This window comes from Pezoporus occidentalis, unplaced genomic scaffold (genome assembly GCF_034315485.1).
Source record: "Pezoporus occidentalis ecotype Australia unplaced genomic scaffold, CSIRO_AGI_Poc_V1 ctg4, whole genome shotgun sequence".
Classification (NCBI taxonomy): domain Eukaryota; kingdom Metazoa; phylum Chordata; class Aves; order Psittaciformes; family Psittacidae; genus Pezoporus; species Pezoporus occidentalis.
Window position 1 is genome coordinate 9,629,155 of NW_026915724.1, and position 14,305 is coordinate 9,643,459.

At 45.2% G+C, this 14,305-nt stretch overlaps 1 protein-coding gene across 1 annotated transcript; it reads right to left on the reverse strand.

The window, feature by feature from the left end:
• Window positions 1-12,082: 12,082 nt before the first annotated feature.
• Window positions 12,083-13,697, reverse strand: LOC134171144 (transcription factor SOX-17-like). The gene is made up of 2 exons (XM_062633130.1): window positions 13,336-13,697; window positions 12,083-13,010 (listed from the first exon to the last, which is right to left on the reverse strand). Exons 1-2 carry the CDS (start codon window positions 13,631-13,633, stop codon window positions 12,103-12,105), a joined length of 1,206 nt encoding a protein of 401 aa, XP_062489114.1. The 5' UTR covers window positions 13,634-13,697; the 3' UTR covers window positions 12,083-12,102.
• Between the last annotated feature and the right edge of the window lie 608 nt (window positions 13,698-14,305).

A 14,305-nucleotide genomic window follows, 5' to 3' on the forward strand; every position in this document is an offset into this window, starting at 1 on the left:
ATTCACTCCCAGATATCAATTTAAGAACACTCCAGGCTTATGATAAATTCAGGCCCAAAAGGGCTACTTAAGCTGCATTAACAATCATATACTCAGGCCAAAACCCTGCTCTCAGCCATGGTGCTGCTCCACAAGAATGCAGGTCTTCAATAGGTCCTATGTCATACCTGCCTGCCTTGTATTATTGTCTTGAATACCAATAGGACATCACAAATGGTATCAGACCCTTAAGTTTAGACAAGTCTAGCATTATTTGGGTCACAAAATCCATTGATTAAGAACACATTGAAAACCTTGAGAGAATATTTCTCAGGCTGCAGATGTGGACATTGCACACAAGAATGATTACAAACTTTTCCAAAATTCAGGGATATGCTATGGCTTTATGGCTAACATAAAAGCAAAGACAAAATTAAAGGCAATTTTTCTGTCAGCTAGCTACCAAATGTTTAAAAGTTTTGTTCCTTTTTTGAGATGTTCGTTTCTTTTATCCCTAGCAGAGGTAAAGATTCTCTAAATAATATTCATAAAAAATGAATAGAATATTGTAAAATTCTTAATTAGGCCAAAAGTCTGAAAAAGCAGCTGAAAAGGTTAGTACATACCACAATACATATTTGTCCATAAAGACAATTTGCTAAGCTTCTCTCCATGAAACAGGAATACAATTTTCCATGTGCTGGGAGATCATAATGGAAAGTCTGTTGGATTTTCTTTCAGATCTCTGACCTCAGTAAAATATAAAAATGTTCACATTGACAAAAAAAAGATCTGGTAAGTTAAAAAAGCTCTCTAATAACTTCATTAAAAAGTATTTATTGTGGTCACAGATCACCAACATCGTGTTTCAGACTTTAACCAAAAAAGGAGTGTCACTAGCACCACTGTTACAGAGATGAGCAATAATCTTTTTAGGGCAGCAGAAAGTCACAATGAAAGGCAGGTTGCTTGTCACTACCCAGCATAACTGAAGGTATTAAATGGAAAAGTGAGTAATGCAGGACTCAGAGCAGTGAAGGGACCAAATCTTTCCCTGAGGAAGAGGAGACTGATTAGTTGCTAGGCTGCAGAGGTGGGCAACAGTGCAGGTTACACTGCAAGAGGAATCCTGAGAATTTCTAATATCTCACTTCAGGAAAAACCCTAATCTTAGATGCAGCACTAGCCACACCTGCCATCAGCAGATCACAACCAAAGCATGCTAAAAGCAGCCGATACCTCTCTGTAGAAGAAATTCTTAGCCATAGTATTCTAGTGTTGTGTAAAGTGAAAAGCTATGGTATTGCATAAAGCCAGACTAAAGTATAATAGATTACTTGATTCTGAATTACAAAGAGCAGCTACCTGTCCTGCTAACATTTAGAATCTGTGCAGTCATTCCTGCAATACTCAGGTCATGTGAGCAAAGTAAATTCTATGAAGGCTATCTGGGAAAAGTAAAATGAAAATACTTGCCCAAGGATATGTGTTGCAGCCAGGGACTGTTACACAAATAGAGGAAATAGCACAATTATGTCAAGGTTGTCAGGCAACAGAACAAGCCTGAACATGCTCTGCTGTGTTACCGCAGCAGGCAGCTTCTCTACAGCAGTAAGCCCATATTGATTATTGACTCAGCTATTGATATGACATATATTTTGATAGCAATAAGTAGTCATTCTGGATTACTTTACGTATACTGAGTCAATCCAAATAGCTCATCCAGACTGGCAGAAGCATTAAGGTTGTTAGGAATGCAATTATATTCATGTCAAATTTACCCCTAAAGAGTTTCAGTTGTCTGTCACATTGGATTTTTCAAATTGTCCTGAACCTAGAGAATTATCTGTAAATACAAGTGATTTGCTCTCTGCTTCTAAACATAGATTATATACAATACATGGCAATTTTTTTCCATGAAGTATAGAAATGAAAATTATGTTACTGCTAATTGTTATCAAGTGTTATTTACACTTTCTCAGCCAACTACTGGTCATGTTCCCTGGTGAGCCTTCCCCTGAAGGCAGGCAGCATGGCTGTTCACATCAACTTAACTACATTCCCAGCATGAAGCTTATTGAGAAAAAACAGTTATTCAGGCTTCATTGTGTGTATTTGATTTTTCTTGTTATGAAAAACTACAGCAGCAGATTTCCAATACCAATAGCAGCCTTATTACTTTTCACATTTCCTGTGGGGATTTCCAGACTATGTATTTGTAGGTATACAACAGTGGATTATCGCCCAAGACATTGTCCTGACCTATGCAGAAGTAGGGGAATCGGTAAGCTAGGGAACAGGTTAGGAAAGCCAAGAATTAAACTCGGCTAGGGACATTAAGGATAACAAGAAGGGATTCTACAGGTACATAGCAAATAAAAAACAGACTAGGGACAACGTAGGCCCCCTCAGGAAGCTCTCATGAGAACTGGCTACACAGGATTTGGAGAATGCTGAGGTTTTGAATGACTTCTATGCCTCGGTCTTCACAGGCAAACGCTCTGACTGCACCATCCAAGTCTTGGTAGGCAGATGTAAGGACTGTGAGAATGAAGATCTTGGGCCTGCTGTAGGAGAGGATCTGGTTCGAGACCATCTTGAAAACCTGAATGTGCACAAGTCCACGGGACCTGATGAGATCCATCCGCGGGTCCTGAAGGAGCTGGCAAATGAAGTTGCGAAGCCACTGGCCATCATATTTGAGAAATCATGGCAGTCAGGTGAAATTCCTGATGACTGGAAAAAGGGAAATATAACCCCCATTTTCAAGAAGGGGAAAATGGATGACCCAGGGAATTACAGAGCAGTCAGTCTCACCTCTGTGCCTGGCAAAATCTTGGAGCATATTCTCCTGGAAGGCATGCTAGGGCACATGAAAACCAACAAGGTGCTTGGTGACAGCCAGCATGGCTTCACTAAGGGGAAATCCTGCCTGACCAATTTGGTGGCCTTCTATGATGGGGCTACGGAACTGATGGACAGGAGTAGAGCAGCTGATGTCATCTACCTGGACTTGTGCAAAGCGTTCAACACTGTCCCACACAACATCCTTGTCTCTAAATTGGAGAGACATCAATTTGATGGAAGGACCACTCGGTGGATAAAGAATTGGCTGGATGGCCGCACACAAAGAGTTGTGGTCAATGGCTCAGTGTCCGGCTGGAGACCAGTAACGAGTGGTGTCCCTCAGGGATTGGTGTTGGGACCGGTCCTGTTTAACATCTTCGTCGCTGACATGGACAGTGGGATTGAGTGTGCCCTCAGCAAGTTTGCCGATGACACCAAGCTGTGTGGTTTGGTTGATACGCTGGAGGGAAGGAATGCCATCCAGAGGGACCTTGACACGCTTGTGAGGTGGGCTGATGCCAACCTCATGAAGTTTAACCATGCCAAGTGCAAGGTCCTACACCTGGGTAGGAGCAATCCCAGGCACAGCTACAGGTTGGGCAAAGAAGAGATTCAGAGCAGCCCTGCAGAGAAGGACTTGGGGGTGTTGGTCGATGAGAAAATGAACATGAACCGGCTTCAGTGTGCGCTTGCAGCCCAGAAAGCCAGCTGTATCCTGGGCTGCATCAAAAGGAGGGTGACCAGCAGGTCGAAGGAGGTGATCCTGCCCCTCTACCCTGCTCTCATGAGACCTCACTTGGAGTACTGTGTGCAGTTCCGGTGTCCTCAACATAAAAAGGACATGGAACTGTTGGAACAAGTCCAGAAGAGGGCCACAAGGATGATCAGGGGACTGGAGCACCTCCCATATGAATACAGGCTGAGAAAGTTGGGGCTGTTCAGCCTGGGGAAGAGAAGGCTGCGTGGAGACCTCATAGCAGCCTTCCAGTATCTGAAGGGGACCTATAGGGATGCTGGGGAGGGACTCTTCATTAGAGACTGTAGTGACAGTACAAGGGGTAAAGGGTTAAAACTTAAACAGGGGAAGTTTAGATTGGATATAAGGAAGAAATTCTTTCCTGTTAGGGTGGTGAGGCACTGGAATGGGTTGCCCAGGGAGGTTGTGAATGCTCCATCCCTGGCAGTGTTCAAGACCAGGTTGGACGAAGCCTTGAGTGAGATGGTTTAGAGTGAGGTGTCCTTGCCCATGGCAGGGGGGTTGCAACTAGATGATCTAAAGGTCCTTTCCAACCCTAAATATTCTATGATTCTATGATATCTTTTTTGCCTTAGCTTTGCATGTGGGTTTTTCATTCTGCTTTCCGAGAATACTTGTAGTGAAATAACAGGAAATTCTGACTGAAAATAGAAGTGGTAGGACTTGTATCTTGACAAATTCTAGCAAGTTTTCCATGCATTAAATAGAGCTCTGCAGGTTTAACCGCTAATTCAAATCAGTGGTGAATTAAGTCCATTATTTTAAAAGCAAACCAGGTCATTGTAAATCAAGTTTTCTACATCAATACTACTTGTATTTTGTAATATTGCACTTTCAGACACTATACACAATTCAAAGGTATGAAAAATCAATGCATATTGCATTCATCTGCTTCACCTTGCTCATGGAAACCACTCACTGTTTTATCTGTTGATTTTACATGAGCAAAATTGCCATACATTGACATTTTGACAGAATATGCATGTATCAAAGAAATGTGTGTAGTCTAATTCACAGTAATTTATAGAAATGATACTTTTCATTAAAATAATCAAAGCAAACAACAAAACCAAGGTTACATAACCTGACTGTACCTTAACTGTTCTGCATTTTATGTATTTAAAACCAGAATTTGTATTGTATCAACCAATTTAAGTCCATGAATCCACAAATATTGGCTTACCTTTCCAGTTAATTTGACCACAACCTTTAGCCACAAAACCATATTTGAATATTCTTTATCTTTGTTCAACAGGGGACAAAATTTTGTTTTAAACAGGATGTGTGCAGGATAAATTTTGTTTCTAAATGGCAATAACAAGAAGCTTTAAAGTAAATCAGACACTGTAAAGTAATTCCACAATGCCTTGGAAAGAACCCAAGACTTGCTGGTACCTAAATATATTCTCAATGGGTAAATGGAGCGGTCACCCTCTATGTGAACAATAACTATATTCCCCTGATAACTCCATGGAATACTCGATGAAATGAGTTTTCTCTCTGATAAGGAAAAGGATGGAAATTGATTTTCTCTGAACTGCTGCTTATTAAAAATACAGAAGATGCTAGAATCCTGCTTTAAACAACTACATGGTAAATTTTATTTCAACGAAGCACTTTGTTTCTATTACTTCAGCATTTTTCAATATCAGGTACATGGAATTATTTCGTGTCACAATACAGCTATGATATATAAATGCATTATTTAATAATGAGAGGAGATATCCATAGCAGGTCAAAGAGTTTTACTTTGCTCATTACTGTTGACTACAGGTGAAATGCATTCCTGTAACATTGTTGTTCTGAAATGGTCTGAAAACAGCTGGAAAATGAAAATTTATTTCAGTATGAAATTCCTGGAGACTGCATCAGGTTTCAGGACAACTGATGTTTTACATTTACTTTCTCAAATAGTATTTCTACATGTATATGAAAAAGTTCTGTATTTTTCCTGGTGCTCTTCACTTTGAGATTCTTTTGACAAAAGGACTCATGAGACCATGATGAGCATTTCAGTTTTATCTGTGTCAAGTGACATATACAAAATGGTTGATGAGAAGCTTAACTTGACATGGCAGTGTGTGCTCACAGCCCAGAAAGACATCTGTATCCTGGGCTACATCCAAAGAAGCATGACCACCTGCACTACTGCATTCAGCTCTGGGGTCCCCAAGAAGGATGTGAACCAGTTGGAGCAAGTTCAGATGAAGGCCACGAAGATGATCAGATGGCTGAAGCACCTCTCCTGTGAAGACAGGCTGAGACGGAGGCTTGTTCAGACTGGAGAAGAGAAGGCTTTGAGGAGGCACATATAGCCATGTTCCAATACCTAAAGGGGCCCTACAGGAAATCTGGAGAGGGACTTTTTACAAGGGCATGGAGTGACAGGACATGGGGGAATGGATTTAAGCTGATGGAAGGTAAATTTAGATTAGGCATTACTTTACTGTGGGGGTGGTGAGGCACTGGCACAGGTTGCCTAGAGAAGCTGTGGCTGCCCCATCCCCGGCAGTGTTCAAGGCCAGGTTGGATGGGGCTTTGAGCAACCTCCTCTAGTGGAAGGTGTCCCTGCCCATGGCAGGGGGGGTGGAAACAGATGATCCCTTCCAAACCAAAGCACTCTATGATTCTATAACCTTTGTGTGAGCCAGTCTCTTTTTCTCAAAAGTTTTAAACTTACATAATTAATATTAAAAGAGCTGTGGCACTTTCAGTTTGTACAGATACTTATAAGTTATATTCATGCTTTAATTAAATCTAAGACAAAAACCTTAGAACTACATTTAATCTCAAACAATACAAAGGATAAAAGAAATAATGAGAGCACGCTACAATGTACTACCTGGTTTTCAGTTGCAAGGTCTTCCATGGGCAGTAAAACACCCAATGAGAAATCCCCTGTCTCTACACAACCATGTACCCACTTAATTAAATATGGTTTTAAATCACTGGGGTAAACCAAGGTGCTTATTCGTAATTGACCTGACAAAAAGATATTAGCAGCTATTAAGGACTATGCTGCCACAGTTAAATTGGTTTTGCTCTACTAACTATCCTTGGCTTCTCCACTTTATACTGCAGTCTGTAACCCAGAATTTAAAATCTATATATAACTTTACATTAATGTAGAAATCATTCCACATAAGCTATAAATGTACTGGCTGCTAAAATACATAAGATATTTCCCTTGTCTGAAAATCCATATTCGTTTCAGAAAGACAAAGATATTCAATAAATAGATCAATAGTTTTAAGAATATCTGCAAAGGGAACAATATCACTGTCACTATATTAATATGGAAACTAAGAAAAGCAATGTGGCCTCTGTAAAACAGCTCTAAGGATTAAAACAAAACAAAATAAAATAAAAATAATTGTATATATTATTAAAATATATAAGAGTATTCACACCCCAATTTCCAGCTTACCTCACTGGTGGCCTTGGATGTATGATGACCTATGATTTATCATGAAGAAGAAAGCACGGTTCCAGTAAGAGCTGTAAGAGTTCCAGAGATGTGCTGATAACCTGAGTTGATTGGGACATCCAGAACCACCAGAGATTGAGAGGTACAACACTTACCAGCCCATAAACTCCTCATGCAGCAGCTCCAGGAAACCAGAGATGAATCAGAGTAAGGTTGAGTACTTCAGTCTGCACCACCCACACTTTGACATCACCCAGCCACCCAGCAAGGAGCCAGGCAGCTACACAAGCCAGCTTGGTACCCAGAGCACACAAGGGTAGCAATTAACTGCACTGCACCTAACTGAGAAAGTGCTTGGTATAGCCTAGAATACAGAACAAATTAGATTATCCCAATGCAGGATCTTTTGAAAAAATATTTGTCTTACACTTGAACCAATACAGCAGTTATAGTCCCTTTCCTGAATAAATGCCCACCTCTGATAAATAGCCCAATGCCTGAGTAATGATGTTGAACTTGGTGCAGATGCATGCAAAGTCATCTCAGACCTTCCACTTCAAGAACATGAAAGCAGTTTTCTACAGCTTTAGCAACACATTTGGAGTACAAATTTCTCATCCCAGACAGCTGGCACTACCAGAGTATAGAAGTTTCATCTGAAACTGGTCAGATGCTTCTGAAAGTAAGGTTAGAGAAAATAAGTGCTTTCAACCATATTAAATTAATATTAGGACCATTTTGCAGCACAGTTTTAATATTTAGCCTGGAACAAGCATTGTCTCAGTGTCAGATGTGTGGCTACCATTGTCAACTGTGAAAAGCTGCCCAAGTTCTACAGCTGAAGCTATAAAATAGAAACTGTAAACTCTAAAAAGCATGATGAGGAGCACTGGACCATGAAATGTGAAGCAGGAAGGCAGGCAATGGAGCCACCTCATGGCTAACAGCAGACACCAACAGTGGGAGGAGGGAGAAAAGAAGAGGAAATATGAGGGGCTGCAGTGAGGTAGGAAAGAGGACATGGTTTCAACAGGAACAGAATGAGAAGATACTGAGGGACAGGGATAAGGATAAAGAGAGAGGGGAACTACGAACAGGAAAGAAAAAGGGGTGTAAAAAACACCCAAGCAATTAAGGAAAGGAGCGGACTACAGGTAGATTTCAGACAAAAGGAAAAAACTTGGCATTTTGAGAATGGAAAGAGGATATACACACAAAGTAGGAGTGTTTAGGCTGTTATGGAAAAGGAAAAATGCTTGTGAGAGCAACAAAGGGGACATAAGTCCAGAGGAGGCCACAAAGACACCCAAAGGGCTGGAGCACCTCTCCTGTGAAGACAGGCTGAGACAGCTGGGATTGTTCAGCTGGGAGAAGAGGTTTGGGGGGACCTTAGAGCAGCCTTCCAGTACCTAAAGGAGAACTATGGGAAATATGGAGAGGGACTTTTACAAAAGCATGTATTGACATGACAAGGGGGAATGGCTTTAAATTGAAAGAAAGTAGAGTCAGGTTAGATACTAGGAAAAAAATTCTTCACTGTGTGAGTGGTGAGATGCTGGCACAGGTTGCCCAGAGAGGTTGTGTCTGCCCCTCCCTGGCAGTGTTCAGGGCCAGGCTGACTGGGACTTTGAGCAGCATGCTCTAGTGGAAAGTGTCCCTGTCTATGGCGGTGGGGGGTGGACTAGATGAGCTCTAATGCCCCTTCCGACCCAAAGCATTCTACAATGATACTATAATAAACTAGGAAAAGAGTGCAGTAGATGGAGACTGTAGCAAAAGGAAATGTACAGAAAAGAGAGAGGTAGAGAAACAGTTGTATTTCAGAAACGAGGTTTGAATCAATTATTCCATAGACCCAGCATTGCTTTGTTGTCATACACTATTATCTCATTAACGCACTGACAACATTTGGTCCTCAGTCTTTACCTTGTGGCAGGTCAAAATACAAGTTCATATAGCAGGAGAGGATGAATGCTGCTAATTGATGTGGCAATCCTCAGTTGCTGCTTCATTTCAGATTATGGACAAAGTTCTAGGAATCAGTATTAGAAGGCTGACAACAAATGAAGAAGGGATGAGCAAGAGGAGAGATCAAGTGAGGCAAGAGAATGGTCACCTCAAGCATGAGGCAATTTAATGATACTTTGGAGAGCTGCAACCTGTGAATACTACAGTCACAAAGCTTTATGTAGTAACAGATTTGCTTTGAGACTGACAGTATTGCACCAGTCTCCCATTGCACCAAGCAATCAGTTTGGGGTGGTGTTCAGAAGCATTGAGCTCTCACAACTGCAACCAAAAGCAAGCGGAATTTGACTTGGGAAGGAAGAAGTGCTGTGAGCCTTACAGTTACAAAGCATTTTGGTTTCAGTCTTCATGTATCATTTCTGTGTAAGATATGGATTAACTGGTTTGGAGGTCCACAGAAAACATGCACATCATTTACAATTAATGTCTGTATAACATTACTCACTAAATATTAGAGCTGCACTTGTAAGCTTAGCTCTGGAAGCTCTCCTTTTAACCTTAACTTTGTGATTTCCTGAATTAAGTTTACTTTCCTTCATTTTCTTTTACTGGAAGATTATTTAAAATTTCATAACATAATTCTGCTAGGCACTGTGGCTATAATAATACTGTATTATACCAAAAAATGAGTCTTAAGACATATGTAATGACTCAATATAAGAAAAAAAAATACAAATAAAATTCATATTATTTTAATGCACCTAAACATCTGTTCAGAGTCTAAGAGTGTTTGCCTTTGCTATTGTTGGGGGGGGGGGGGGGGGGGGGGGCTAGAACAGCAACATTTGTGCAATGGCACGAGCAAGAACACCTCCTGTAGTTCTAGCAGTCAGTAACTGAAGAAGTATGACTACCATGGTGGTCATTACAGGGGGTGCTAACCTAGGAGCCACAGCTGGATAATCCAACCTGTTCAACTGTAGAGCTTTCACTGCTGTTAAATTTATACTAGCCTATAATTGTAACATCTTCAATGTTTCGTTCCAAAGAAACATAGCATATTAAAATAAATGTGACTATTTTGTTATTAAAAGAGTGACACACAGGCAGTCTTATTTCACACCTTCAATAGAAATGCAGAAGGGTTTGCATTGGAAGGGATCTTAAAGATCATCTAGTTCCAAGCCCCCCTGCCACGGCAGGGACACCTTCCACTAGATGAGATTGTTCAAAGCCCCATCCAACTGCCAGTGATGGGGCAGTCACAGCTTCTCTGGGCAACCTGTGCCAGGGCCTCACCACCCTCATAGTAAAGAGCTTCTTCCTAATATCTAATCAAAATCTGCTTGCTCTCAGTTTAAATCTATTCCCTTGCTCTATCACTCTATGTTTTTGTAAAAAGTCCCTCTCCAGCTTTCCCATAGGTCCTCTTTAGGCACTGGGAGACTGTTACAAGATAACAGCTTAGTATCATAAAGTTGATACTGGCCTTCACACTTTCCTTGTTGCAAAATTGAGAGGAAAAAAAAAAGTTACAAAAATCTTGAGGCAAACATGATTTCAAGAGAACATTTGCAATTTCATTCATATGCAATTTAAAAGTGTCACTGAAGTCAGTGGACGTGATCAGGGTTTCTCCCGACCAAATACAATTACACTTCCTGACTTAAATAAGACATTAACTCCTCAAGTGCATTTCTAGTAGGTTATTTGCTTGAAAATAATGCAGCTGGCTCTTTGTATGTAACAGGTGTTCAGAAAATGGTCATAATCATGTAATTTTTATAAATCCAAGCATGGATTACATAAATGGAATTTTTGCAGGATTTCTTCATCCGTGACTCAGTAGTCTAAGAATCTAACGCAAGCAGAAGCACACTTACAAGCAATATTTATATTATAAACGTCATTGATATAACTTCTGAACTGTCATTTGCAAATCAAAAATATTTGAAACTCTCTGCTACAATTATTGTAGTTTGACCCCAAACTGTGTCTTCAGAAGAAAGACATCAGAAGTGCTGTTAGCTTTGTGCTTACCTGACAGGGTTATGATGAGAAGGAGCGGTAGTTGCACTCTTGCACGGGCAGAATTGTCACAGAGCAGTATAGCTGAACATGCTAAAACCCCTCCTGTTTTAATGGCTGATATTGTCAGCTGATTGAGAGCAATTAAGATGAGCATTTGGGCTGCATTTTCTCCTTAGCAATATAAGCCTTAACCCCATGACATAAGACAATGTAATGATAGGTGAAGGTAGGTGGCAAAAAGTAAAAGGGTTTATAAATACAATAACAATGCTCTTTGTGAATCATTTGAGTCCAACATAAATCACTGTGTAAAGCAAAACCACCTTCATGTCTACAAGAGTGCAAATCCAGTTGGCTTCCAGGCACACTTTAAAAGCAGCCTCTGAAACTTACCTAGCTTCTTCTGTTAGAGACTATAGTTTCAGACAGCAGGTTTTCCCCAGTACATTAATGGCAGCTGCAAATTCCAGCTGGCACTTATAAAAGGAGAAAAAAATACAAAACCCGCAGTTAGGTACAGTTCTGTACTCCAAGAGACAGACAGCTGCACAAGTCTAGCCATTCAGTTATGAAATACAGCCACACCTGGGAACAAACTTTTTAGGAGCTGGAGACCATTTTAAAGCCACTGTCATGGTGAAAGAAACTGTCACACAGTATCTGCGTTCACTTTACTTCACCTTCGGGCATGACTGATTTAACTGTAGATTAGTCTCCTTAAAAGCCAAACAGCCAAGAAGAATGACATAAAAAAGCTGTACATACATTTATTTTTCCTGAAGTACAAAATATATATATATATAAATATAGTTTAAAACAGCTTATAAAGCCGTGTTCTGGGCAAACAAGTAACAGTGCTGATGTTGCAACAATGAAGACCATTTCGGCATGGAGGTAAAAAAAAGGGTGAACATGTCGGCACATCAGTCCAGTTTGAACCATGCTTTAATCTTCATGACAGTAATGTACTTCCGCCCAAACAGGGATTGTGAAACTGTCCCGAGAAGATTCAAATAAATTACACAAATAGGAGCGGGGCTGAGGGCCCGCCCGCAAGTCCAACCCAAGAGGAGCCGCGTTCCCGAGGAGGCCCTCACACGTCGGGGTAGCCGCAGTAGTACACGGCGGTGCTGGCGTCCGACACGGCCGAGGAGACGGGCCCCACGCTCTCGGCCACGTCGTGTCCGGCGAAGGTCAGCCCCAGCTCGGGCTTGCAGGCGAAGTGCAGGTACTGCTCGAACTCGGTGCGGTCCACCTCGCCCAGCAGCTCCTCCGGCGGCAGCTGCTCCAGCTGCTCCCGGCACGGCGCCGCCTCGGGCGGCGGCGACGGCTGCCCGACGGCCCCCGGCGGCAACGGGCCGCGCCCCGGGCCCGGCGGCTGGCACGCCTGCCCGTAGTAGGCGTGCAACGGCGCCGGGCAGCCCAGCAGCCCCTGCAGCCCCTGCAGCGCGGGGCCCGGGCCCAGCGCCTCGCCGGAAGGCAGGTGCCGGCGCAGCGCCGCGCCCGCCGGGCTCTCGCCCGCCGCCGCCGAGTACTCGCCCGCTGCCGCCGGGTGCGGGGCGAAGCCGTAGGGCACCAGCGCGCACTCCTCCTGCAGCCCCGCCGCCAGGAACGGCGCTTCGCTCTCCACCGTGTCCAGCGGCGACGGGTCCGGCGTCGGCAGGCTGTACCCGTCGAAGCCGGCGCCCAGCGGCGGACAGTCCCGGTAGTGGCCCACGCCCGACACCGCGTAGCCCTGCTCGCCGTAGGGCAGGCTCAGGCCCTCCACGCACATCCTGCCGCTGCTGCCGCCTGCCTCGGTGCTCAGCCCGGGCCCCGCCGGCTCCGCCAGGCCGTGCTGCAGGAAGCCGCTCTCCACCCGCTTCAGGCGCTTCACCTGTTTCCGCCGCCGCGGCCGGTACTTGTAGTTGGGGTGGTCCTGCATGTGCTGCACCCGCAGCCGCTCCGCCTCCTCCACGAACGGGCGCTTCTCCGACAGCGACAGCGCCTTCCACGATTTACCTGCGCACACGACCACCGTCAGACCGGCCGCACACGGGCGGGACTCCGCGCCCGGCCCCGACGGCGCCGCCGTCTCGTCCGCAACCCGGCCCAGAGCCCCGGGCGGGCGCCGGCTTCGAGCTCTCGAACCCGCCCCGCGGGACCCCGGCATATCGGGAACTCCGCTCACCTGGAACCCCGGCACAACGGGAGCTCCCGGATCCGCCCTCAGTCCGTGCCCCGACACCCACCCGAGTCCCCCATTTCATAAACCCGCCCGCCGCATTCTACTACCCGCCAGTATCCCGAACCCCCATCCTAGCCTGCCGGCACCCCTCGCGCTCACCCAGCATCTTGCTGAGCTCGGCGTTGTGCAGGTCCGGGTTCTGCTGAGCCAGTCGCTTGCGCTCGTCCTTCGCCCACACCATGAAGGCATTCATGGGCCGCCGGATCCGCGCCTCGCTCTTGCTCCGGCCGCCCGACGCCCCTGACGCCGCCGCCTCGCCCTTCGCCTTCGCCTCGCCCAGCGGGCTCAGCGACTCTGCCCACGGGCACGGGCCCACGGCCGGCATCATAACGGGCAACGAGCACCGCCCCTGAGCCTGGTCCTCGCTGCTGGCGTAGCCCGCATCGGGGCTGCTCATGTCTGGCTGCGCCGCCGGGGCCGAGAGCTCCGGTGGGGGAAGCGGCTGCTCTCGTCGCTCTGGCCCCGCTCGCTGCTGGCAGCCGCTGTCGCCCGGCCCTATTTGAGCGGCGACGAGGCCAATGGGGCCTCGGGGGCGGTGGCGCGGCGCCGAACAGTGGCGGCGTCTCCCCCTGCGGTGCGGGGCGGCCCCGGGCTCCTCCCGGCGCGGCCGGCACCTGAGCAGGTCGAGGGAGCCGTCTGGGGTCCCCCTCGCCCTTACCCCCATCCTCTCCGAGCGTAGCACCGCGCACGGGGAAGGTTCTCTCCCCACCCGACTGTCACTGTCGATGCCCGCGGCATCCCCTCTGCTCTTTCTGCCCGTGTGGCTCGCCTCCTTGGCCAGCTGGTTCCCTTGAAACGCGGTGTGTTCAAAATCAAGCCAACCCTTAGTTCATCGGAACATTTAGAAAGGTTGTGAAGGCGATACTGTATAGTTTTCTTTAAAAAGATGCGGCTTTGGGTTTGATTTTGAAAATTATTTTCCTTACTGTCTGCCTGCCATCATTGCGAACGTGGTCCTGAGAAGTGGGACACTCAACGGAAAACACCATTGAATGTGTATTTGATGTTGTTTTCCATCGTGCCAATTACACTATTTCTCACCGTACGTCTGGGAAAGTGTTTTATTAGG

What these genes read in the sequence shown, in the direction of transcription:
- LOC134171144 (XM_062633130.1), bottom strand. Translation starts at nt 13,633, where the DNA reads ATGAGCAGCCCCGATGCGGGCTACGCCAGCAGCGAGGACCAGGCTCAG. An exon ending in CGAGCTCAGCAAGATGCTGG is followed by an intron (nt 13,011 to 13,335) that starts GTGAGCGCGAGG and finishes TCGTGTGCGCAG; the next exon opens with GTAAATCGTGGAAGGCGCTG.